The following is a 27005-nucleotide window of genomic DNA, read 5'->3' as shown; positions in this document are numbered from 1 at the left end:
CTAGCACAGCAGCCTGCACTCGCAATACAGATGAATACGTCTGTTGCACGCATTCGCGTTCTGTGACTAGGCATAACCATCCCCGAGGGCAACAAGTTATACGATCGGGGCAGCAATTAGCGATTCTTCCCCATGGACAACAACCGTATCCCCCACGCCTTCTTGGGCAACACCTTTGGTTTGGACATTGTGTGCCATCTGGGCATTGATTCTGTAACATAGATTAAGGTATGGTTGCCTGTTACATCTCAATTTAACATACCTGCATTGTAATAGATTTTACACTTGACAAATTTCAAGATCTTGTAATATACTCTGTCTTAAAACAATTCACAATTATCGCGCCAATTTTTCATCTCCAAATATCTCCAGTGACCTATTTTAACCAACTTGTTAGCGAAAATGGTGACCATATAAAATGGAACACCGGATTTGCGCAGCAGGTACTTTTGGGTGCACTTTGAAGCGTCAATAGACGAAACCGTGAATTAAAGAGCCGTGAAATCGTGAGAGACTGAATACGGAATCATGCGAGACACTAAATGAAACAGATGTAATCAAAAATTATATCGATAATTTCTTATTACGAGAAGCTGAGAAGTGATTTTGATTTAAAGTGCCACTGAAACGAAATTTTCGTATGTGAGATTTTTGCTTAGTAATAAAGTTTCAACCTTACTTGGAAACACTGCAGACTTTTTTTTCGCATACGGTAAGCGAAAACTGCTTTTTCAGCCGTTCGAAATTGGCTGGTTAAGCCCAAAATTGGCGGCCATCTTGGCGCGGCCAAAACAGCCTAGTGACGTCACTGGTTGTATTGCTCTCATGCCGCGCTGAAAATTTAGAGTGATTATGGGAGAAGAGAATACTGTTCGAAGCCCCCCAAAAAACATCTTAAGGACATCTCAGGGCTGTAAAGCAGATAATAACAGTAGCCTTAGACATGAAGAGGTGGAGAGTCGATCCTGGGGCTTTTCAGTCTATTTAATTGGATATTTTATGTAAGCAAGCAAACGAGTGGGAGTTCTTAGATCGCAAAATGATCGGGACTCTTAGTGAAATGGCCAGCACTCAATTAAACAATATCTACACTCATAAAGTTAAAAGACATGAAAACAAGAGAAAGCGGCTTTTGAAAATATTATCCGGAGTGCTGCTGCACGAATCGTAGCAACAACGTTTCGAGTTTTCGAGTCGCTTCGCTTCGAGGAAACCGGACGCTTTGTGAGTTTCACCGCGGACGAGATTGTGCCACAGTGACCTTTAGTCTAGTTGTATCTGCTACATCCTACAAGTTATCGCAACAGCAACAATTTAAGAAACCCTCTTCTTTTATATGAGGGAGCGAATTTAAACTATAAAGGCAAACTTAGCTGCCATGACCCTACAATTATATGTTTTCAGGAAACGAGAGAAAGCGTGACAATGTCGGCGGCGAAAGGTCATATATGCAAATTAGTTCAAATTCTGTTTAATAAACCTTCGACTAAATAATAAACTAGTGACGTTTAACGAATTGCTCTGAACTTGAATACTATTAAATGAAGATCATAGACATAAGTATGTGCTAAAGAACTCCAAGTTATCCATCGGCCGTGAAATATTACAATTGGGAGATACGTGTAAAAGAGAAGCGAAATTCCCGCTTTGTTTACACTGATACGTATGCGGCGATAAAGCAAACCCTGCTGCGGATCACAATTTTCAAAGATACATTTTGTCTACCACAAGAACTCTCACTTATTAGTATCATAAAAAGATGCTCTCTGTGTGCAAAGAAGTACTCGACTCAAAGATTGTGGACCGTTAAAAACTTCATGATTGTGCGGATGGCTGATGCGCTTACGGCTTTTAATGCAGCAAAGTTGCCGAGGATATATTCGAACCTTGTTAATAGACTTTAGATAAACGTGAGAATCCAAATTTCAGAACCAGGCTGAAAACAGACGACGAAATATCGTGTTTAGGCTTCAGGACGTGATACAAAAGTTGCCACACTCGTCTTCGAAATCTCCAATCGAGTACTCAAGATGTTCGAAAAGTATACTGAGCTGTTCTAATCTGTAGCATTCATTTTGGTGAATCTACATTCTTTGGCGCCCTCCAACGTTTATGATGTGTATTTCCTGTCAAGGCTGGACTGAAATTACAAGGTAGGAAACTAGTAGGTATCGACAATATGAAGAATAAACTTAAATAAATCAAGTGAAAACAAGAGAGAATCTTAAGCGCTTCTTGCGTGAATACAACCAGTGACGTCACAAGGTCCTTAAACTCGGTTCCAGAGCCCGGACACAGTTTTGCTCCAAAAAGTCGATTTCAGCAGCTAAAAAGAGCACTTTCCGTTAGGATTTGATAGAAATAAAGTTCACCATTATTTTAAGCACGTTTGAAACTATAAATTGGGCTAAAAAAAGAGAGTACGAAAATTTCGTTTCAGTGGCACTTTAATGGTACACATACATACATTAGGTTGTGACTCTAGGTGCGGGACTGAGATTGTCCTCTCTTTGGTTTCTTCAGCACAGGACAAGGTCAGGTAAATGCATAGCAACGTGAGGGCCAAATGAAGAACGTAGCGCTTCATCTACAAATTCAAGATAACTTATGAGCGTTATTAATCACAATCAACTGACATTTCCTGTCCAAACTGAGGCATTGATACTGTGGCCGGCTACTATCACAAGTAGCTCAGGCTCAGTATGTGAGCGTCATAATATCGACATACAGTGCGAGAGTTTAACCATAATTTTATATTATACGGAACGTAGTTTATAATGAATCATGACCTTCGTTGTAAGAGACTGGATGTAAAATACCTCGACAAAAGTATTTTCCATGCAATATCTTAAAAGTAAGGTCATGACTAATTATTAACTACGCTCCGTACAATTCAAAATTAGGGTTGAACTGTTGCACTGTATTTCGGTATTATAACGCTCACATACCGAGCTTGGGCTACCTTTGTTACCAACGAGACTGTGTAAAAAACCAGAACAGACCCTTGGGAGATTGAATTGGCACAGGACTAATGGAATACTAACAGGCCTAGGAACAATATCGTGAAAACTAACAAAATACAGTACATGGAAGGTGAAAAAATCGAAACGAGAGTTGCGGGGCGTATCACAAACAAACAAACAAAAAAAAAACATTTACCAAAACACCAATCAGCTTCCAAAAATAAAATACAAAACAATTTAACAGAACACAAGTTAATTTCAAAAACCAAAATAACTTCTCAAAACCCAAACCAATTTCTTTAACCCTTTGACTGCCAAATTTTCACCAAACAAAATATTGTTTTTAACTGTTTAATCAGTTTTCTTGGCTGTCATGACGCTAACTGGGCCTAAGTTTCGCTAAAAAAGCATTTTTTTTTTTTTTTTTTTTTACCAAAAAAGATAGATTTCCCGAACATTAGGTGCAGAATTGTGTCAATTCGGTGCATGAGCATAAGCCAAAATTTGGATTTCTTTTTTTTGTGTGATTACCCGTTCTCAATTTTTTTTTCTTGCCCCTTCCCTTTCCCTTTTCGCGACCCTTTTACTCTCGCTACTTTTTGCGTTGCATATTCTTTCTGACTGGCGTAAAAAGTTGGGTGTTAATTATGGGCAAAGCCTAGAAATGGGACCTTGATCAATTATAGGTATAATGGGCCATTTTACCACCATTTTTGCGCCAAAACTGATAACGTATTTCAATTAGCTACGTCAGAATGTCGTCGATATCCAAAACCGCCTGTTGTATGGATAGATCTATCCTAGCTCTACTATCTGCTTATCAAGAATATCTGGTGACATATAAATTGATGACGTCACAAGTGGTACAATGTATGTAGAGGAGAAAACGATGAAACTGAAACTCGCTGGAATCGCGTTAAAACGGCCCCAAAACGGCACGGAAACAAAAGTAACACACGGATGAGTCCATATTTCGAACTTTTTACATACGACCGTTACATTCTCATACAAACTCCTATATTTACCCTGTTACGCATGTTCACGGCTCCCAAGGAGCTTGGGATACCTGTGTAATCCGCCCTTTAGTTAATCGGTACATTCGTGTTAGTACTTCGCTTCCCTTATGTGAAGGTTCAAATGAAGTCTCTAAAATTGATTGAGGTTCACTGCATTACAAGTTCTTCGGTATAATAACCGATAAATATTAATTGTTCGGTTGATTTACATCGATTGAGTGCAGTGAGTGCGAAGTTGGATCAATGCAGCGAAACAATTTGAACGAAGTAAACTTAGGAATTGAGTTCTACTGTCGTTTCAAAAAGACTAACTATTGTTATTAAAATGCACAAAGGAACGGGAAATAGAGCTGCCAGACCGCTCTACATTGCAAGAGACACTTAGTGGTCATTCACGTTGTTGAGATTGAGTAAACTAACATCAAGGAAAAATTTGCTAGGCAACGAATTCCAGAAGAATATCATTTTTTTTTCTTTCATCGTGCAATTATAGTTGAGTTACCGATTAATTTAGGAATCGGCGTGGCGCTTCATGGTGTTTTTGTTTTGACTTCCAAGCCTCCATCCAATATTCGATAACTCAAATGTCGAGTTAGCTCTTGGCAATAGGCAAAAAACTATTTAAAGAAGAGGGGATGAGGAGCTCACCCGCATTTTCAATTCACAAGAAACCAAACAAAGTGCGGTGACTCGCTCATGCTCGTCGCCGGGATATCGTACGAAAAGTTATGAATCCAATCTCCTGGTCTGCTTTCAAGCACATTTGCCTCAGTACAAGGATCGAATGAGATTTCCTGTAATTTATAAGCATTTCAAGCACACATACGAGCATTTTTTTATGGCACACAGTTGGGCCGGTGTATTGACGTACAGTTTGCGTATTGCTCGCCTGCAGTGTTTGAGATCATGATGATTTTCACACACATCAAGTAAATAAATGCTACATGTAAAGTTCACAAGAGCGGTAATGAACGCCTGAAAGCCGAACAAAAACCTTCTGAGAAACCCTTTCAAAATTCTTGAAAGTATCAGATGTTGCTCAGAAATTTCGAACGAATCCAAAAATAAAACGAAAAAATTTTTACCAAAAAATTCAGAAATCAAAATAAAAACAACCATATGCTAAAGCCATATGACTATGCGAGGGACTCAATCGGGTGAGGTAAGGTGACTTGTTTCCAATGTAAACTGGTCTAGCAAGTAAAATTTCCACGTCCTTAAACGTGGTTTCATGAATCCTTGCTATTAAACTCGTGACACTGACAATCAACTGACATGCGTTTCTTTTTCTTTTTTTTTTCTTTTTTTTCTTTTTTTCTTTTTTTTTTTTTCCATTCACTATCTTATGGTGTCCTGTCTATTTTTGAATAGTCTCATCATTAACTTGCTTTTAGCATAAACCCGCCAAGAAATTATACCCGGTTTTGGCAAGAAAATTTGATCACAGGATTGAGCTTAGGAGCAAGCTAATACTCGATCATCACGCGTGCGTATCACGCGTACAGCTGAATTTCCCCAGGTGATATATTACAGATGATGGACAAACCGCTCCCCTAGTCAATGGAGCACCTAAGTGGACTACATTAAAAAAGGACTAAACCGTGGAGTCTTTTGTTTTTTGCTAGCTACAGCAAACGCTCGAAATTTTATTATTATTATTATTATTATTATTATTATTATTATTATTATTGTTATTATTATTTAATTCAAAGTACTTGCGTCGAAAAATAACTCGAAGTCATATTATTTTCCTCAATATCACTGTTGGAGCGCCGGTCCAAAATTCACGATCAATGTGAATTGTTTTGAAGATCACTTGACCAATTAATCCTGACTTAAGCACAATATAATAAAGGGTATAATTGAGCGCTATGTGTGCTTAGTTAATTTTTTAAGTTTCGCTTATCTATTTTGGACAGTTAAAAACACTTTGCAATATCTATGGCAATTAATGTACAATCAGCTTTGGTGTTGGTGTGGGGGGGGGAGGGGGAGGGGAGAGAGAATCTTAGAGAGAGAGAAAGCGGAATGTCTCATATTACCCGTGGAAGTATCCTCAATCCACATACATACATACATACACACACACATACATACATACATACATACATACATACATACATACATACATACATACATACATACATACATACATACATACATACATACATACATACATACATACATACATATATTTTTGATGAGGCAGGTCTGCGTCTGGCACCCCAGAGGGCTGGTGTGGACCTGCCATAAAATATATACCTAGAAACTAAAATCTAAAATTATTAACAAGGACAGGTGTACCAGGTGTGCCAAGGACAAAAGTCCTTGGCACACCTGGATCAGATAGCACGAAAATGCGTTAGCAAGGTATTTTGGGGACAATACCTAATGACATCATTAGAATAGGGACCCCCCTTCCCCACCCCGACAATGTTGTAAGCGGGCAATGACGACTTCATCACGATAAACAGCATTGAATTGGGGGAAGGGGGCGAACTGATAAATTTTCTTGACAGACATTACAAAAGTGGGAAGGTGTGGCAAGACTTTTGTCGGAGATTGCAGCTGTTGAAATGGGCTATGCGACTCTATCTTTCAGTCAGTAAATTGGCTGAAACAATAGTTATTGATGCACTCTTAAGTTAACAATTTGCTTCAATTCATCGACTTAAGATACTTGTTTAAACCACATACCTATCATCAGGATATCATATAACGATATAGTTACTAACGTCCTCTTCTCCAACAAAGCAACCCAACAACGCTATTACTGTGCAAAACTGTCAGCAGAGGTAAATTCTGCAGATGAAAAGGGGAAAAAAAAAGACTTTTTAATAGTTTTAATATACCAAAGGATAATCCTCTAAATGATCTTTTGTCCTGTTAATCCTTTGTCCCCAATCAGTGATACCTTAGTGAAGAGGCTAAGTAGTAGTCTATCCCTAAAAAGTAGTACTCAGTGATGTTTCAATGTAATCTTCTAAGCCTTGTTCATGTCGATCATTGTGAATTTCAAGTTAAGTCTTCATTTTCCCGTAAAAAAAAATCATTTCTATTTTTTGTGGGAAAAAAAAAATCTGGGAAAATGCCACTAAAATGCTTGAATAATGCTTTAAAAATGCTTTATGTGCCTCACTAAAATGATCGAAAAAATGCTAGCATAATGTACAAAAGCCTACATTTGGACGATTTTTGTTTTTCTTCAAAATTTAACTTATTACTGCGGACAAAGAATGAAAGAATTGAGAAGGTGAAATAAAACCTTGGTACATGACATGGACTTACATAAAGTTAAACCAGAGAATGAACAGGGTTTCTTCTCCAAATGGGTGAAATATAATTTTTGGGCTATTTTAGGGCGCCAGACAAACGTGGCACAAAGGTCAAACACGCCATTCCTTGTCACGCATTTAGAGGTGAAAAATCCCCCCCAAAAAATGTCCTCGTGGAAAAGACAATAGGCCGGGTTTTTGGCGAACAATCGTTACTATTCTGGATTTAAAAAAAATAAAAAAATAAAAAAAAAAAAACTATTTTCGATCAATATCTGTCTTGTGTTCTGCTCAGGTTGCCTAAAATTCAAACTTTCAGCGGCTATTTTTCGGGAAAAAAAAATACAAATCCTCAAGTTTTGAACGGTCGAGTACGGATACAATTTGTAAACGTAGAATCTATATGTTTGCGTATTTATACTTATGGAGTTGTTGTTGATCTGCATGCAAAATTGATCATAGGATTGACCTTAGGACAACAGGAAACCGCAGAAGCTGTCGACATCTTGCGAGCGTATCACGCGCACAGCGGAATTTTGTTGTTTGTTTTGACCTCCAAAACTTAGTATCTCGAGTCAACACCGTAGATCCGATTCGTTGCCTTGCCGTGATGGAACTGCAGGAGGGGGAAGGGGGGGGGGGATGGCCCGCTCTGTCTTCGCAAATAAAGAACAGTCTTAGCCCGCGCTATTTATGTTATATTTATCGTGCCAACCATATTTATGAAATATAAGCAGTTGAGGTCTACTCACTGTCAAAGATTTGTTTATGTGGTCGGATGAATATAGCTCTGTTAAAGTTTAGATCCTCCAAATTGCACAGTATACCTAATTCTCCTGTGAATTTGGAATTGTCTCAGGGATAGTAGGCATAATACTTATGTCCTCCTCATATCATATTCGTTTGAGCGGACGGCTCGGGTTGTCAAGGTTGGGAATTTCTGGCAATAAGTCAGCTACTAAGTCTTCTCTTCAAGACCAGTATAAACAGCAGATAAGTTTCTTCGTAACACGTTTACCTATGAAGTATTCTGATCGGCTAGTCGCAACCGCTCGCTAACAGTTCTCGACTTCCAATTCATGAAGGTTTTGGGATCTGTCCGGCTAGTCACCGCGGTGTTTGAAGATCCTCGTGCAATTTGTAACATTTAGGCTCTTTTCTGGAGACCTTGAATCTGTTTTACACTACTCACAGCAGCGGTGTTTGCTTTCTAACATTATTTAAGGTATCAGTATAACCCATTTGACCATCTGGGCGCGGTCCACTCTAGCGTTCGTGGCTTTAACAAAAGCCCATATAAACCGTATATTTACTGCAAGCTTAATAACTACAGATTATGGCCCGACCTGTTTAAAACGGTAGAAATTTACCGTGTTTCGAAAATGTGAATATATTTACAAAGCTTCACGAACCCATAAATCAAGGTATACGCCCGCTCAATATAAGTCGGAGAAAACGATTAACATGGCGTCCGTTTCTTCACACATTGACCTCAAAAACCGTGTCTCAGATTTTTGGCACATGCGTTTGTCATTATTTTACAAGAGGATAAAGTTAGAAAAGGGAAAAAAATAGGACTGCCCGAGAAAAAAAGGCATAACTTTTTAATGAAAAGAGTAATCAGAATTCGCAGACACGGTTTTGTCGGCGATCGTTCTGACAACATTCTCTCCGAATTTCAGCCAATTTGGTCCAGGGGCTGCCGACCTGGAACTCGAAATGCACGTGCAACTCGCCTATTTTTTACTTTCGAGAAACAGAGAAAAAATAAAATTCGGCGGCATCCAAGTGTTATGAGATTATCACACCAAGGGAGACACCGCAGGGGAGTCAACTTTATGTATAACAATAGGACTGTGACAGTTAACATGGAACAGGTACAAATTATTCACCATTGAATAAACCGCTTTTTCATGTGTGAAGTCAGAATTCCAAATTTAGTAAACGTGAAATTATCTTTTGATTTACTATATTAGCGTTCGAAATTTTACGTATCGGTTGACTAATCTTCAAAATTATGACCATGTCACTGTTAACATGCCGAAGGCCCGCAGAAGGTCCCCGAGAAAATGCAAGCGCTCAAAGGGAAAAGCTGGAGAGGACGTCGTAAACGGGACTACATCGACTGATGTTGATGCAAAGGCAAAGATACTGGAAGAAATGACAATAGCTGGGTAAGAAAAAAAAAATGTTGCACTGCTGATTCTAATTTTGTACAATCAATCTGCCTTTCAATCTCGTCCACTTCTCTTCGTCAATCTCCTCTGCTTCGACAGTTTCTTGCAACAGTATTTTAGCGCGGCTTGCGCTCATTTCGGCCTGCTCGCTGGCTTTGTGATCGCGATCGTTGTCGAGTTCATTCAGCAATTTTTCTTGATTGTAAAACGAACCCTTTGCCGCTTTCCGCTAACTTAGCGGCCCACTCTTTGTTGAAAGTGTTTTTCGCCTTCTTTGGCCTTCCTTTAGCCGATGAAAACGGGCAAGATCGCTCTGTCTTCTTCGAAGACATCCGGCACTGATTATGGCGCGCGAATCGCGTGTCAACTCAGCATGATCTTGATGGCATGTGGCTTCTTGCCTCGATAATTAATTCATTTGACAGAACTTGTCAACTCTCAATTAAGTAATTAATATGCAAAACAATCTTTCTCGCGCAATAACCACCGGCAGATATAAGATTTTTTCGTGGAGTTTTTATTATCTTAAAGATTACTTTAAGATTTATCCAACCGCTTAAAAAAGTAAAACTATGCAAAATGGCAAATTTTCCCCTTGCTGATACCTTAAGCTAATCAAAAACCTAGACCACCAATATGTCCTTCTTTTTTGCCTGATTTTCTGGTCTAGGAGACAACGCGCTCATACAAAACCTTCTACGGGACTATAATTCTTGTCTGTCATGTGGGGGATCATCTTTAGAAACTGTGCGCGACGCTATTAACTGAACAATCGGCTTTTCTTTTTTTGGGGGGGGGGGGGTGGGGGCGAGAGTGTAGGAGTAAGGAATCTGAGAGAGAGGAAGCGGCATGTCTCATATCACACAAAGAAGTATACACCCATTACAATGAGCTATGCTGCTCTATCTTTTTAGTCAGTACATAAATAATCCTTCAATCGGCTGAAACACCGGTAACCTAAATTAAAGAGCTAAAATAGTTGATTTCCCCTTGAGTTCCCCTCGAGTTAACAATTTGCTTGGATTCATCGGTTTTAGACACTTGTTCAAAACAGATACCTATAATCAGGATTCTTTAACAAAGCAACATTATTAGCGTGCAAAACTCTCCGCAGATGTAAGTTCTGAGATGAAAAAGTCAAAAAAAAAAAAGAACAAACCGAGAAGAGTGGCTTACCGTCTGAGGCTTCCGCTAGATTTGGTGGCAGTAGATGAAGAATGAAATTCTTGGAAGCAGGGGAAAAAGTCAATTTTGCACCTCTAAGAAAACTCTTGACCGCCTGTAACCATAGGACGCCCACAATCCGCTAAAAGACCTATACATACTTTTGAAACGCAATATTTATCCCAGGTTTGAACTCACGAGAATTGTAAACACAAGTTAATACTCGCACATGACGCGTGCATGTCATACGCACGGCTGCTTTATCAGCTGATATATTATGGTTTACTTTGAATGCTTCACCGCCGATCAAAGATTTAAGATCATGTGAATTGTTGTGAAGTGTTTAGACTAATCGTGGTCCAAGGTTTTGCAAAATTACACTTGCGATTTATTTGGGTCTCCTTATTGTTGTCTGTTTTGTCTCATTATTTGAGAGCAATCGTTTCGCCGAAAGGTGTGAAAAATGAAAAAAAAAAAAAAAAAAAAAATGGAAATTTTTAAACTTCGCCAGAATAAAGGTCTGAATGAACTACTTCTAGAAAAAAAAAAATACCATACTGCATCCTGTATCCTGTACTGTGCAGTAAAATCTCGTAAGGGACTTTGCAATGATTATCTGGAGGGAGCGGGGGGGGGGGGTGGGGGAGGGGTTGGAAAATTAGAGGGGGGCATAGCAGAAAATGACAAAAAGAGAGAGGGTTGGTTGGATGTAAAATTTAATATGTGTGGGAATGCCTTGTTTGAAAAGCTTCAGAAATTAAAAGAAGACCATGTTCGTCAGGGGCTGTACTTCCTAGAGTACCTCAAGTTTTCCTGCACTCCAACGTGCGATGTTCCTATCCAACGTTCTCCAGTTCCAACCCTAGATGCTACTTTGCCTGGCAAATATTTACCATTTACTACGGCAACGTTTACTGGAGACCAGATCAACAAGTTTCTCCCAAGTGTCCAGATAAAGAGATTGTTCGGCAACGAGGGAAAATCGCCCTCTTCTGAAGAAAGGTCTTTGCAAGAGGTATGTTCCCGGTACAACGTGGACGAGACTGCATGTAAAAGTTATGTACAGCACCTTGAGTTCCTCGATGGAAAAGCCAAAAACAGAGTGAGAGAAAGACAATCGACAAAGATGTAAAAGCGCTTACCAACAAGCAGCTGAAAATGTAACTAGAGCAAAAAGGTCTTAGATAAGTGGAGGCAAGGCTGAGTTGATTGATTCACCCACGCACGCGGGAACCTTAGTACCAGAGATGATGTAGAAGACGAAGAATCTCCCAATTCATGCGAAGACGACACAAGCTCAGAGTCCAGTGATTCTGATGACTCTTCAAATGACTCTTCGACATACGTCGAAGAGTCATTTGAAATGATGTTTGTACCGGAAGAAGAACTCCAACAAGTAAACTAGGTATGAGGGATTCAATGGACGGAGACTTTATTCAAGGGGAGGGGGGTGTTATCCTTAAAGGTATCATTATGTGAATTGGTGGGGAGGAGGGGGGTGAAATTGATTTTAGCTTAATGAGAGGGGGGTATGACTTAATCTTGGGGCATATTTCACCCATTTCCCAGCGCCCCTCCCTCCACCGCAGCCCCCCTTCCAGGTAATTATTGCACAATCGCTCATCACGTAAAAAAAAGTCGCCTGATAAAAAGTTCTGGATAAAAAAAGACTAACTATAGATTTTGAAACACGAAGACGACGCATTTGATTTTATGTGAAGTTTTTATGAAATAATTCATATTTGAACTGCGGTTGTAGATGAAAGTAAAGAATGATCATCGCAGTAAATTTTCCAATTTAAGCAATTGGAAAGAAGAAGCCTGAAAAAAATCAGGGCTTCAACGGGATTCGAACCCGTGACCTCCGCGATACCGGTGCGATGCTCTGGCAACTGAGCTATGAAGCCACACATTGGGAGCGAGGTCAATTAATTGATTTCATATCTTCCCGTGAGGAGTAAAATGATGTGAAGTGTATATGAAATAACTCATAGCTTCCTAACTCAGTTGGTAGAGCATCGCACCGGTATCGCGGAGGTCACGGGTTCGAATCCTGTTGAAGCCCTGATTTTTTTCAGGCTTCTTCTTTCCAATTGCTTAAATTAGAAAATTTACTGCGATGATCATTCTTCACTTTCATCTACAACCGCATTTCAAATATGAATTATTTCAGATACACTTCACATCATTTCACTCCTCACGGGAAGATATGAACTCAATTAATGACCTCGTCCCCAATGTGTGGCTTCATAGCTCAGTTGGCAGAGCATCGCACCGGTATCGCGGAGGTCACGGGTTCGAATCCCGTTGAAGCCCTGATTTTTTTCAGGCTTCTTCTTTCCTATTGCTTGAATTGGAAAATTTACCGCGATGATCATTCTTCACTTACATTTGATTTTGAATGACATGTTTCGGTCATTCAGCGACCATCTTCCATGTCTTAACTGACTTCTTTCACTTTTAGCCAAAATCCCCGGGGGGTCCTGGGGTCGGTTTCATGTCTCCAGTTTTGGGTTAAATTAGTTTACAAGTCACAATTTAATTTATAATAACTAATAAACCAATAACGGGAACAAATATTCAACAATTTATAGGAATCTGGCAACAATAGCGAAGCAAAACCAAAGTTGTAGAGTAACGATCGAATAGGTTTTCCGAGGGCGCCCGAGTTGGCATTTGCCTCTGGGTCAAAACAATTTTCCGTGCGAAATAATTTATATGAAGAAGTGCACCGACAGGAGGTTTATTTTCATGCAAATCACACTCATATTCATATGAAAGGTTATGCACCACGACCGCTTCTGACTCACAGGCACAAGGCGTCTCGGAAATTACCTGTTAGAACGAGAGAGTTAATCAGTTGATGTAAAGCATCTTCTGTCTTGACTTGCAATTTAGTGGTTGCATGATCTTACAGTGATCTTATACGGTATATACACAAGTGTGCTAATAGGTTCTACAAAGAACCACCGGCTAAGAAATATCTGATTGTTTATGTAGGGCTGGGGGTTGATAGGACTGCGTCGATCGCTTTTAGTAGCAGTTTTCATACTGCTTATTTTAAATGGTAAAATAGATGTTTTCCAGTGACCTCTCAGCCTAGTCATAGAATATTGCAAAATCTCAGCCTCGGCATCCTCACAAAAAACTTTTAACGACAAAAAAAGAAGAAGTGTTGGCAAAAAGCTTTCATCAACAACAACGTTATAGGTTGTAAATGAAAACTGCACAACGACTCTTTACCGAAGTTTGAGTTTGATTTAGTTTTGATGAGTGTACTTTTATAGTGCGAGTGTGTTTCTTCTGAAGATTTCATTTCTTTTGCCAATTGGTTTTTTTGATGAAGAGATGAATTGAAACTGAAATAAACGTGCGTGACAAAAGAAACTGCTTTCATAGTTCTTTCACGAGCGAACTTACACTTCGATACACTGAGAGCCTTGAAACTTACTTTTGCCCCCAACACCTCGTCTGCAGGAAATTTAAACTCCCGTGCGTTTGTCAAACGGTATCAAAATGTTTAAAAGTGATATCTATATATATGTCGAGTTCCCACATTTATGTCCAAATTACAATAGACTATATATATCCAGATTGTGTAAGTATATACACACTCATTGATCTTGGTGTTTCAAGCAATCTTATTGGTTCGCTATCTCTGGTTAAATAAACAATAGCTGGCAGTTGGCGCTGAAATATGCTCGGATATTTTCCGCGGACATGATCTGTTCCGAGAAGCGAACGGTTTTCCGAGAGCGTAGCTCGAGGAAAACTGTGAGATAATGTCCAAGGACAAACATCCGAGCATATTTTCACGCCAAGTGGAGGCTATTATTTATTAGTATCACCCAACTAGTGGACTAATGCAAATCCTGCATTTTAATTGGCTACGCTACTTGATGTCTATTAGTAATAGTCCTCGAGTAGCGAAATTGGCGTAATCGAGCGTGACGCTTTCTCTCGTTTTATTCCCAGAAAAATATTTCTTCAACTTGCATTTGCTAACTTTATTATTGTCTTTTCTGTCCGACTAGTTGGGTGATACTAAAACAATTAGACCCTTCGCCCTCAAGGGCCACGGTTCAATAGCCCATGAGGCGAAGCCGAATGGGCTATTGACCCGAAGCCCGCAAGGGCTACGGGTCTAATTGTTAAATATATCTTTTCACGCCAAATGGAGCTGTGTTTATTATCCTTCAAATATTTTTCGCAACACGCGCGGCTTTGAAAATAGAGAATATCACTCGGATACTCCACAGATTTAGTTGGGAAATATTTAGTCACGTGAGACGTTTAGACCAACCTTGCGAGCGAAAATATTTGAGGGATTAGAAGGATTATAAATAAAAAATAGCCTCCATTTGGCGCGGAAATATGCTCGGATATTTGTCCGCGGACAACATCAAGTTCAGTTTAACAAAATCAAGTTGAATTGTTTCTTCTATTTGCTGAGCTTCAGAGTCGATGATTTCATAGACTATGAGTAGTGTCTCTTTTGCTTATTCCGCGTGACGCGAGAGAAAACCACGAGGAAAAAATGGCCGCGCGAAATCTTGGGGGCGAGAAACTTTCCCGCGCTTCTCGCCCCCAGGATTTCACGCAGCCATTTTTTTCCTCGCGGTTTATTTACGGTCTCGCTCGACGGACTAAGCGAAAGAGGGACTACTCGTAGTCTAATGATATCATTCTAATTTCCCACATCCACATGAGTACATTCCAAATGTCTGAACGAATACAGACATCTTCGTTCATTCGGGGGCGGTTTCAAGACCGAGGAACTTTGTTCAGATGAACAGTACATTACAGACAACTCGGAGGAATAACTTTGGCTTGAAAGCTTAACGTCACCAAAAGCATACCTGTGGCTAGTATTTTCATAACATAACTATATATTTCAGCGAATACGTCAATTTCCTGTAAATTCCTATAAATGCAAGCTGGTAATCTTACCAGATATGTAGCTGAGTTTTAACTAAATGTATTTGTATAAACGTTAGATAAAAGCCTTTTTGCTTTGCTCGCCGATTTTTATCCTACCTCCTCGAGAGCCTGTTCGCAGGCTAATTTCTTGTTGTTGTTGTTGTTGTTGTTGTTGTTCTCAATAATTGCTAACATCGGTCAAGAAAAATAGCTTGAAGCTAAGCTTTAACGAGTTGCTCGCAAAAGTGGGCGAAATTTAGTGATACTCTTAAATATAACGGAACAAAACGCATGGTTCATTTGACGTCTTGCCGAACGTTTTAAAGTGACATGTTATGTGACCAAACTTCAAATAGTTGATAAACATTCAAGAAATTCGAATAAGTTGAAGTTTTTTTTGATCGTTGACTTTTTCGTGCTTGATACATGTATGTGCTCTAAACCTATATTTTGCTTAAAAGTTGCTCAGAAATGGGTCGCACTAGAGCGAATTCTGCTTGTTTTACCGAAAATTGGGTGGAAATTGGAGCTTTTCCTAATGCGACCCCTACGAGCAAAATTTGGAAAAATTTGTCAGTGGACCAAAAAGATCAAAGACGCTGTAGTGTATGGGTGGGGTGGGCAGATTTTTCCAAAATCGCCCAAAGAAAACAAAAATTCGTTAAACACGTCAACTGCGTGTTTATTTAAGAAAATTGATGGACAGTATGCCTTCACGGGAAAGCATCATTGTTTACAAAAGCGTTTTATCAGCGTTTACACAAGAATTTATAGCCTTGCCGTTTGGCTTCATGTGCGACCGGAAAACGAAGCCCCAAAAGTTTGGTCAGTGCCGATATTTTGGGTCTTTCGGACCGATAAAAAAAAAAAACAAAACAAAAAACAAACAAAAAATCGGTCCAGTGCGACCCATGCCGGCAAAACTTGCTCCAGGTTTCTAAAACCACAAAAAGTTGCTCCAAACGCCAAAAGTTTCCCAAAAGTTGCCGAGCACAATCGGGACAGGCCACCTTGATCAATCAATAAATCTTGATCTGGTTTTGGTTCATCGCTTCAGGCGATGAAACAAGTATGCAGCCTAACAACCTTGATGAAGGAAAAAGAAATTTCTACTTTTAAAAGGTGAAGACAATTGGAAAGATTACGCGACGCTTTTACAAGCTTCTAACAGAAAATAAAGTTTGCAAATGTCGCTATCTGTAAATGGCCGACGGATACCTGCAAAAACATGAGCCGCAGAAATTTCATAAGCGCGCGCTATCTCTGCTCTTTAAAAGCCGTCGAATTGTAATAACAAAAATCAGGAGCCCGTCACTAGCAGCTTGCAACTAGCTACCCCGTATTCTTGTCACGGCGTTTTCACAGACTGATCTATTTTTAGTTTGAATCTACTACAGATTTACAGTCAATTTTTTCCCTTCCCGATGCGCGATCATGTATGTAGACCGGAACTGACCTATTTCGCGGCAAACAAAGCCTAAAAATGGACATGCCGTGTAGTATGGGAGTATGGGAGTATGGTAGCTGCACGCACCTAGTGATGGGCTCCTGCAAAAACAATTTATTGACAGTTTGTTCCACTATTAAAGTTGCATCAGACTATAAAAGGTGCGCTAAACAGTGAGGAAAATGGGATAGATTACACACGGCTTTTACAAACTACTAGCTGTAAATAAACTTTGAAAATGTCGCTACTTGTAAATGGTCGACAGATGTCTTGAAAAAACCGTCGATCCGCAGAAATTCCCTGCGCTCTCTCTGCCGGATTGCAAACTACAACAAAAAAAACAATTGCTTACAGTTTGTTCCGCCATTTAAGTTGCATCAGATTATAAAAGGTGCGCTGAACAAAGTTTAAAAAACAAAAAAGCGTCTGCAACTTGACCGGTCGATTGAACAGTGCCGCCCTTTGTGGCACAATGCCAAATGTGTTCATTCTCAATAATTATCGACGGTAGCCGCGTTGCACGTCTTTTTCAATACTTCTATTATACACCAGTTATCGGCAAAGTTACAAGAAAACAACGTGTTTGTCGGACCGCCTTTGTTTGTCCGCTGACAAGGTATAAATAAGGTTTATCACGAAGCAACCGTCATTCAGTTCATGAAACAGTAGTTCATTACTTTTCTTGCACTTAGCAGCGCGGAACTTATATTTATGGAGCGTAGCAGATTTCGCTCAGTCGTTTCTATTATGGAACCTTTGGCTGGTAGACGTTCGCATACTTTGCGTTCAACGCCCTTGGTGCCAGTCTCCAGCAAGTCGCTGTCCTTTTCCATCAGCGCGATCCTGGGCCTGGAAGATAATCGGAAAAAACAAGATTTACCAAAGAACGGTAAGTTTCTCTTTATAACACTTCGTTGATACTTGAACCCCGGGCGATATCGCTCATGTCATAGCTGTTAACTTGAGAGTCTGTAGCATAGAATATATAGCATTTAGTGCGTAAAATGACCAAAACACTGGAAACGTTATTAGTTGCCTTCGTCGGAGGAAATCGTTTTGCACTGAAAGTTGCGTTTTCATCGAATACTTTTCGTCTTCTTGTTTACACGATTAATCCTTCATCCGATGATTAAAAAGACAGCCACAGAATTTAAACGACAAGAGCAGGGAAGAAGCTAACAACATCGCGATCGAGAGGGTGATTAGTTTGCCATGTTATTGTTATTTCAATTTTTTAGAGTAATTTACATCGAAGCGGTAGTTACCTCTAATTACTAAACCCTAAATCAATTGAAATCATCCCTGGTAAATATCTTTGGTATTGCCGAGATCCGGGCATGGAATATAAACAAGATTGCTAACATACACGACTTTATCTGTACATGGTTTTGAACTTGTGTTTAATTTTATTTTCAGAGAGAAACATGCAGTCTTCCGAACTCCGCGTACAGATTCCAAGTCCTCAACACAGCTACAGTGATATCAGCCCACAATCATCTCCTTGTTCAGATGACAACACAAGCTCCCCCAGCAGTTGTAACAGCGAACCCGATCAAGCATCGCCTCGTGCCGAGCAGACAGCGAGGAAGAAACGAACGCGCACGACCTTCTCACCGATTGAGGTGTGGGAGCTGGAACGAGCGTACAAGAGGCGGCCATATTTGACGAGGGAAGACGAGGAGGACCTGGTGCAGAAACTCGGGATACCGCCCAGAAGCTTGAAGGTGAGATAGTTGCACTGTTTAAACTAAATTTGCGTATTTTGCACAGTTCAGGTTTTAAAAGGGGGAGTACAGTTGTGGAAAGTTGGTAATTTTAGAATTATTTGTCAATTCAAGTTTGTCAGAAGGGCGAAGAAAATAATATCGCATTCCTCCAAAACGGACATGACGCTAACATATAATTTCAGGCATGAAGTCTCGGCAACATAACAGACAACGATATTCGCATAAAAAGGGAGGTCTTGCTATACCGTTCACATATCTTTGCTTTAATTGTCAGGAAGATAAATTTTAACAAAAGCAAAGAAATATTTTCATATTTCCACCAGATAATAATCTTATGACAACCAAACAATCAGAAATTTTACTTTTTTCAGCGACCAACAAAATGGCGGACAAAATAATAATAATAATAAAAAAAACGCATTAAGATCTGTTGACACCCTGGTACGTTGGAAGTTGTTATTCGTTTTCACTCAGTTTTAGGATATTTAAGGGTAACATGGCAGTCTGACAACTCATTTAAGTCTATTTTTTAAATTACTTTTCAGTACTGGTTTCAGAATCGCCGCGCAAAGTCGAGAAAGGACGAAGCACATTCAGCATCCATCCGCCAGACTAACCTGTCAAGCCAGTTTGGGCCGCCTGTAAGCAGACCTCGTATGGACACTTGGCAACCACGGCGACCGCAGTTCCCTGTCAGGCACGCTAGACGCGAGTTCCTAACAGTGCAGTCAAACCGGTCAGACCAGCTATACCAGACATCTCCCGCGACAGTCAACCATTCCTCTGCATTCAAGTCACCACAGTTTAGCCGCTGTCGTTCTTTCCAGTTACCCATGTTTCACCCGGACCAGTTCGAGTACCGACCTGTTGCTAAGGCGACAAAATTACCGCTTAGGCAAGTATTCCATAGATACAAGCCGTATTAATAACAGAAAAAGCCGCACAGCTTGCAATTTTTGTTACCAATAATCACATCATCATCTGTAAATAAAGATTGCACTTTCATCAAATAGGACAGAAACAAACTGGAATAGAAATAAATTGTAAAAAAAAAAATAATTTGATATAACATGTAACACAGATCAGGGTTCAGTGAAAATAAAATACGAATCTTCTTGTAACTACGAGTTGTGTTCGAGGCATCGTATAGTTTCCCCCTTTCGTTATGACACTGTAATAATCACCACTTTAGGGAACGAGCATTTATTTTTTTAACGGGGGGGGGGAGGGGGGGGAGGGTGGTTTAGACAATTTCCCAAAATAAAAATTCCTGCATAGCAAAAACCACCGGAAAAAAAAAAAAAAAAAAAAAATCGAGCAAGTTTCTTTTAGTCCTTGTGCTTCCTACACGAGCTATTGCCCACCATTAAAAAAAAAAAAACAAAAACAACAACAACAACAAATACAAAACCTAAACGTGAGAAATACATTTTATGTTGAAGAAAATTGCCCATCACATGTACATTACTACAAGCTACCACGCTATCATTTCAAGTTGACGCTTACAGTAAGCTTACGATGAATGTCCGGTTCAGTTATTGTAACGTAAGCTGCCAGCCAGAAACCATTCCCAGTTAAATGTGTCTAGTCAGTCTAGCAGACTGGGAGCCGTGAGCTACCAACCGATTATTAGACCCAGTACAACTGACGCATGTATACATTCAAGCTGGTATTATCATAGTTCATTGAATGCAAATAGCTCATAACAAGTGCTTCGTTCTTTTCATGCACGCTACTAGCGTTTATGTTCGAATAAATAGTCGAAGCAAAAATGTGATACGCTTTTGCAGTTCCTTTGGAACTACGTTTTGAGAAGAACAAGAGCCGAAAAAAGACTACTACAAAACTGCTTAGAAGACATGACTCACACCGCTTTGTGCAAGACGTTGTTTCGCGTATACTATTTCATAGCGGAGCTCCGGCGGAGCCCCATACCCATATAGGGAAGAAAAGGAAACCCATGAATTGATTTTCTCATGGTTATCATGCCTAGCGGTATTGCTCGTGGGCGCGTACGCACGGCGGCGACGACGACGACGACGACGACGACGGAGTCGCGCAAGATGGCGGCCATACTCCAGCTAATAGGTTGACAGAGACATGCACCCTCAGTTGGTAGCGGGTGAATGCCATTTTTCTTGGCGGGATTTTTAAAGAAAAACGATAGCGGAGGTTGATTTAATATTTTTAAGACAGGATTGCGCTGAAGCAAAAGACAGAAAGCAAGAATTAACAGGCAAAGAAGTAGCGAAGAAGATCGCGAAAAAGACTGAGCGGGCCAGCGCTGGGGAAGGAGGCGAAACAGTACCGAACAATGCCGTGAATTATAGCTAGTCAAGGGCTAGAGAAAGGAGGTGAAATAATACCGAACAATGCCGTGAACCAAAGCTAACGAGGGCTATAGAAAGGAGGCGAAAGTACCCAACAAATTGATTCAGAAGACTGCCGAACTCCCCATGGCCAAGTTCAAAATTCGCGCGAACGTGATGCTGTGCAGCCGTGCAAGAAAATTCAAAAGTCACCTGATTTGGTCAGGTGATGAACATCAGAGAAATCAAACGTACCCGAGTGTTTTAGAGAAATTGCAAAACAGTAAACGTAGCGGAAAGAAGTGGTTGATTCGTTGATCTATCGAAAATATAACTTCAGTTCAGTCTTCACAACTTTTGCTGCAAGTTTCTGCCTGGAAGATTTACACTGGCCGAACTGAATTGCCAACTTGCGGTAAGTGACTTTTGTTGTTGCGTTTGGTATGAAAATTAACAAGTTTCCTCGGCGATATAAGCTTATTTTCAATTGGAATCCATTAAAAGTCTTCCTTATTTGAAGCCATGCTGTAAGAGATTTTAAAAATTGCATCGTTTTAATTTCGCTCGTCTCTAAACAATAACACGTGGGTCGCTTTGGAGGTTGCTGTAAGTTGTAAACAAATTATGTTTTCTATCGATTTTCGTCGTCAATTTAAGCTTATAACCTCACATCTAAAAATAAGCTTAACCAAAATCGTACTTGTAAACACGGCCGGGCGAGTTTTGAAGTTTTCTCTGATTTAGTTAGCACTGCCGCTTCGTAGACTGCTAAAATTTGTTCTTCTGTTGTTGAAAACTGAACCAAGAAAGGTCTACAAACCATTTTAAGCCGAAGCGAACAGGATTTGCTAAATTTACTTTTGTTCCTATGTGAATATTTGCATATTGTGATTACAAAGCATGGAGATTTCCTCGTTTTGTTAGTTCAATTTATTCGGTTTGGCGAAATGCTTTTGTGAATTCCGAGGTTAAATTGGTTGAAGACTGGTAAAGCTACTGCCAATAAAATGACTGCATAGCTAAATTAAGCCGTCGGCAAAAATACAGACTCTCAGTAATATTCAAATTTAAGCGTGAATAATTTTTCAACTTTAACACCGCAAGCTTAAACGAATTTTCTTTATCCTCTCTTTTATTCGGTCACCGTTCATTGAAATGGGATTTGCTGTTGATACTCGAGCTCAGATGTAGTGATATGCATCTTGTGTTTATAATGTAGATTTCCTCGTTTTATTTTGTTGTCTGTCCAATTAGTTCGGTTTGGTGAAATACTTATATAGTCCAAAATGTCGAGTAGACGATTATGCATGGGAATCCTGTCTGCAAATAAAGCTCTGCTTTGATTTTGATTGACTATTTCATGTTATTTGTGCCACTGCTTTTGGTTGGGGGTACATGGACCATATTTTGTTAATAAGAGGTTATTCCCCAATGCGGTATTTACACTTAATATGGAAATGTTCCAAAAAAGTGAGATAGTACTAATTGACTCGGTAAATTGAACAGTGTAATAGAAGTTCTTGCCCTGACCATTTCTCAGTAATAAGAATAGCATTTACATACATATATACACAATTTAGTTGGAGAGAGCGCTCTCCTATCTCCACTCTCTCTCTCTTTGCTCTCTTCTTCACACTAATTTTTTATTTACTAACTTATTAAATGAATGTCACTGACTGTTTTCTTTGTTGTGCATGCATACTTTTTTGCTGGTCGAAGAAAGTTTCAGTTTCTTCCTGGCTGTACAGTTTCCTTTCTCCTGTCCTGTACCAATTTGTTTGTGATATAACTTCGTGAATTCTCTATTCTCCTTAAATTTTATCTCATCAGGTTGATAGAATGCACTCTCAGAGTGTTCCATCATTGTCTTCAGTCGCTACAATTTTCCGGAAAAAAGCAATAGTTTTCTTAATTTCCTTTTACTTTGTGTTAGGACTTTTTAGCATGCCTGTAATTGGCCCATGGGCATTACGGGAGAATAATTTTCAAGTAAAGAATTACATTCGTTTTAGTGTTGAGTATTTTAAATTGTTATGAATTAGGCATTTCTTTTTATTTTTTATATTTTTTATTTTAGTCGCACGCAATGTTTTATGGTTTTACCAAGGTATACCATGTAAATGTAAATAATGCACTGGAATTGGTGAATCAGAGTGTGCATTATATCGGCTTTAAACACAAACCACATATTATAAATGACTCATATGTAAATGATATTTTATTACAGAGAACTGGACAGGGCAAGAACTTCTCCTTCTCTTGTGAATTTATATATTAATTCCTCTCAGTGCTGTCAAAATGTCTCAGGAACCTTCATTTCTGATAATCTATTATTTTCCACCATACCTACAGCACAGAAGCTCACCAAATCCTAACTGATAACTAACATGTGTGTATCTCTAGCCTTTGCAGTGTGCTACATGTATATTCTGTTATCCTGCCTTAACTGCTAGGAAAAATTTTGGCAGAGCTGTTTCAACAGTTTCACTTAAATTGATTTCCAGTAACAGCGCTACATGTAGCAGTGTTATTGAGTGTGAACTTTATGGAGGATTTTAAATTTTTATTTTTTTATGATTACAGACGACAACAAAATATACATGTGTATACATAACCTGATGTTGGTGTTGGTTACAAACCGTAGTTCATAATAGTCATCCTATTACAGGTAAGGGGGAAAAGTTCAGAGAGTTTAGAACATTTCTTCCCCCAGCACACCTTCTGTCTATAGATGCAATAATTGAGAGGTTATATATATGTACGAAGAGTAATGTAAAGTTACTGTGTAAACTTAGCATTAAAATCTGACATTTGAACGCCTCCTTTGCTAAAATTAGTCATGATTTAATTGTTATCACTCCCTGTGAATTCATAGAGATTCCAGAGGCAAATTATAACCTAATGTGGAAGTCCTGTCTTCAAGTGAGGGAAAATGACGCAAAAGAGTTACAATGAAAGTAAAGAGAATTGTGAATGTTGATATGGTGTACATTATACATCATGTAAAGGCATTTGGTGAGTGCCAAAGGCATAACATTTCATGTATTGCTTTTTCAGGACAAACTATATAACAGTGACGTTTTAAAAGGTGTGATCAGAAAAATAATGAGTACATTGTCCAGGCAGCATCAGTTTATGGACAGCATATGCAGACAGTTAAAGAGGAACTGTAAGCACTACCATGTAAGTTAGTTTTATGCTTATGACTTCTTGCTCTTGAATTTTGTGTCATTTCATCACAAGAATAGGTAACGAAAGATGCAATAGTTGTTGCGATATATTTTTGAAGGAAAACTCATAAGTTTGCCTATGCTGGATAACAGCCGTGTGTAAACTGAATGTTGAAGCAAACAATATGTTAAATATGGGACAACCCTAAAACCCAGAAACCGGAATCCGGAATCTGGAACCAAAAACCGGAATCCACAAACTGGAAACCAGAATCTGCAAATCAAAGAAAATAAGTTCTTCAAATACGCGAAAATTGTTTTGCTTAGCTTTTCGACTGTAAAAAGTAAGCTGCCAAGTAAAAAGGACCTCAAACTTAACCTTTTTTGAAACAAAAATTCCCCGTGTGTTGAAATTGTGCAACCGTTATTTTTAGTGAGGGCTATGATTATGAGAATCTCAGTAAAGTGCGTCTTAATTTTATTCCAAGCACCTCGAGAGTGTCTAAAATAAGCTTGCTGGTAATTGCCATTTTGTTTAATAAGTGATCTTCAATTTACCGGAAGTATAAATTTATCCTTTATGTCTAGTACATACTGAACAAGATAGAAAATGTCATAGAGAACAGGATATCCATCAGTGGCAGCCCCCTGTACATTGACAGTCACGTCCCCCAATTTCGAAGTCCAAGGGCTAACCCGCCTGGTCTAAATATGAAATTTGATTTTTCCAACAGATACGAGACCAATTCCAGATTAACACAATTTCCACACTGATACTGTGACAAATCAGCATTTCATATTCTTGGCGGCCATCATATTAAAACAATTTGTAGAAATGTTGCACACTTACTTCCGTCTGCTTCTCACTTGCTGACAGATCAGACCACATGCTGTTCAAAGATGCTAAAAGACTGCCAGAAACTCACTGCAATAGCCTATAATAGCTTGTTGTTAATGTGCTGCTCACCAGTCTTCTCAGAGCAATTTGATCTAGACAAGAACCGGGCTCTCACCAGGGCCAGCTTGAACAAAAGATGTGTAACTTAGCCTATGAGCAGGCTCTCGTGTTTGGGCTGGGGTTGTGAGTGGCAAAGCCGCATGAAGGCTCTTGGTGACATGCCAATGCAGAAAAACACTAGACACCTATTTAGCCTGCTCAGACTATAGAGACAGATACTAGAGCCTGCTCGCAGGCTATGAGTAACTCTATCCACCCAAAAAATCAGTAACCCTGACTGGATAGTGATGTACTGAATGAATAGCTTTATGCAGATTTTGAACAACGGGGCCAGATATATAGCTAAGGGTTGTTCAGAACTAGTCAATAATTTTTTAGCAATTACAGTCTGTGGCTGAAGTAAAGCCAAGAAAATAAATAACAACAAAATGATTTTTGCTCATATTTATTTATTAGACATTGCTGAAGTGAATTATTTCTATCATCATTCATAATATCTGGATTCCAGATTCTGGTTTTTGGTTCCGGATTCTGGATCCAGATTCTGGATTCCGGATTTCAGTTTCCAAATTCAGTGTTTTAGGGTTCCCCCAGATGATGTATGTGCATATGTTAATCTTGAATAATCTGAAATTTCAGAGAGTTTAAAAATATCATATCATATCTGTGATGGTTCTGAGGTGGAGGGCTGTTACATGTACATGTAAATGTCTCATGCACGATTTTTCACTCATTTTGATTCAGGTGCAAATAGTTTCTGTATCTGTTGATGTGCAACAATCTACACCAATATTTCAACCTAATAATGTACAGTGTATATTAATTAACCAAATTATGCTGTTTGTTTTTAGTTGGCCAGTGCTAGTACATAGTAATGTGACATTGAAGTGCACAAATTTACAAACATGCCCAGTGTCAACTTGTCAAATACATGTATATGAACTGGCCAGACAGTGTAGATTACAAAATTCTCTGAAAGGTAAGATGTTTCTTAAACATTATTTTGTAATTAATGATTTCTCAGACATTGTTTTCTTCAAGAAAAGATTCATACCCCACATGGAGGTTTTTTCTCTATTAGAGCTCTTGATTCCTGATATTTAATTTGGAATTTCTAAAGACTTGCCATGAATGGGTGTTGGGTGTGAATATCTTCTGGAACTGCACATTCATTCATTGAGTAAGCAAGAACATGATCCAGTATTTATCCTGACAAACTCTGATTTTCTTCTGGAAGCTGAACTCATATACAGTTGTACAGTTATATGTACAACCAAACAGCCTGGATGACCCTGTGATTGGGACTGTGCACATTGTTGTAACCCTCAATGTTCCAGTTGCTTGTTTGAAGCAAATTGCATTTGCTCTCGAAAGCAAGTGGCGAAGTTCATAACAGTTATGTAAGTTTGCTTTGTATCTCAGGGCAGAGCCTGCCACAGTGAAAGTTGGAGTACCTGAACCCCCAGCATTTGATTCACTACTAACACTCAGTAAACAGCTAACAATGAAGTACACTGTATATCAAAGAAAGGAATTACATGCCTGTTCCTGTCAGTCAATATATGAACAGGTTACAGATGGGGAGCCTGTATTAAAACATCAAAGATTTTCAAAGCAACCATGGCCTGGTGAGATATTTCTGAGGTAATATAAATTTAAGGTCCTTATGATTGCTTATAGGCATTGATTTTTATTGTAAACAATATCTTACTGAGTGTATTTTTCTTGTGTGCCAATTGTTGGAGAACACAGAGGTCACTGTTATGACAGAGATATTAATTTGTGAAAAGTTCTATGAACAAATGCATCTGGGAACAAATTAATTTATCATGGATGCAGCTTCTGAGAGATCCCCAATATTAATGGAACATACACTGTT

At 39.2% G+C, this 27005-nt stretch overlaps 2 protein-coding genes across 3 annotated transcripts in view; one reads left to right on the top strand and one right to left on the bottom strand.

The window, feature by feature from the left end:
- Positions 1-11073, bottom strand: part of LOC145460347 (progranulin-like) — a 13647-nt gene extending 2574 nt beyond the window's left edge. Inside the window, exons 1-4 of one of the 2 annotated variants that reach the window (XM_081445129.1) lie at positions 10608-11073; positions 6677-6781; positions 2468-2587; positions 1-211 (exon numbers count right to left, since the gene is read on the bottom strand). The exon at positions 1-211 is cut by the window's left edge and continues 273 nt beyond it. In XM_081445129.1, the coding sequence (XP_081301255.1) occupies positions 1-211; positions 2468-2587 (331 nt within the window). In that variant the 5' untranslated portion in view covers positions 6677-6781; positions 10608-11073. Of the gene's footprint in view, positions 212-2467; positions 2588-6676; positions 6981-10607 lie in introns of those variants that run through there. The other variant, XM_081445128.1, reaches the window with a different exon arrangement.
- Positions 11074-17347: 6274 nt separating this feature from the next.
- LOC145502966 (uncharacterized) lies at positions 17348-19914 on the top strand. Its single transcript, XM_081482384.1, has 3 exons — positions 17348-17851; positions 18379-18686; positions 19235-19914. The coding sequence occupies exons 1-3, from the start codon at positions 17674-17676 to the stop codon at positions 19613-19615; spliced, it is 867 nt and encodes a 288-aa protein (XP_081338510.1). The 5' UTR covers positions 17348-17673; the 3' UTR covers positions 19616-19914.
- The last annotated feature ends 7091 nt before the right edge of the window (positions 19915-27005 follow it).

Source organism: Orbicella franksi, chromosome 11 (assembly GCF_964199315.1).
Source record: "Orbicella franksi chromosome 11, jaOrbFran1.1, whole genome shotgun sequence".
Taxonomy (NCBI): Eukaryota; Metazoa; Cnidaria; class Anthozoa; order Scleractinia; family Merulinidae; genus Orbicella; species Orbicella franksi.
Note: the sequence above shows the minus strand (reverse complement) of the source record. Positions and strands in the feature narration are given on the sequence as shown.

Bases quoted from the DNA above. Each gene is read 5' to 3' on its own strand.
- LOC145502966 (XM_081482384.1), top strand. From the start codon at position 17,674: ATGGAGCGTAGCAGATTTCGCTCAGTCGTTTCTATTATGGAACCTTTG. The intron at 17,852-18,378 runs GTAAGTTTCTCT...TTTTATTTTCAG, and splicing joins ACAAGATTTACCAAAGAACG to AGAGAAACATGCAGTCTTCC. The intron at 18,687-19,234 runs GTGAGATAGTTG...ATTACTTTTCAG, and splicing joins TACCGCCCAGAAGCTTGAAG to TACTGGTTTCAGAATCGCCG.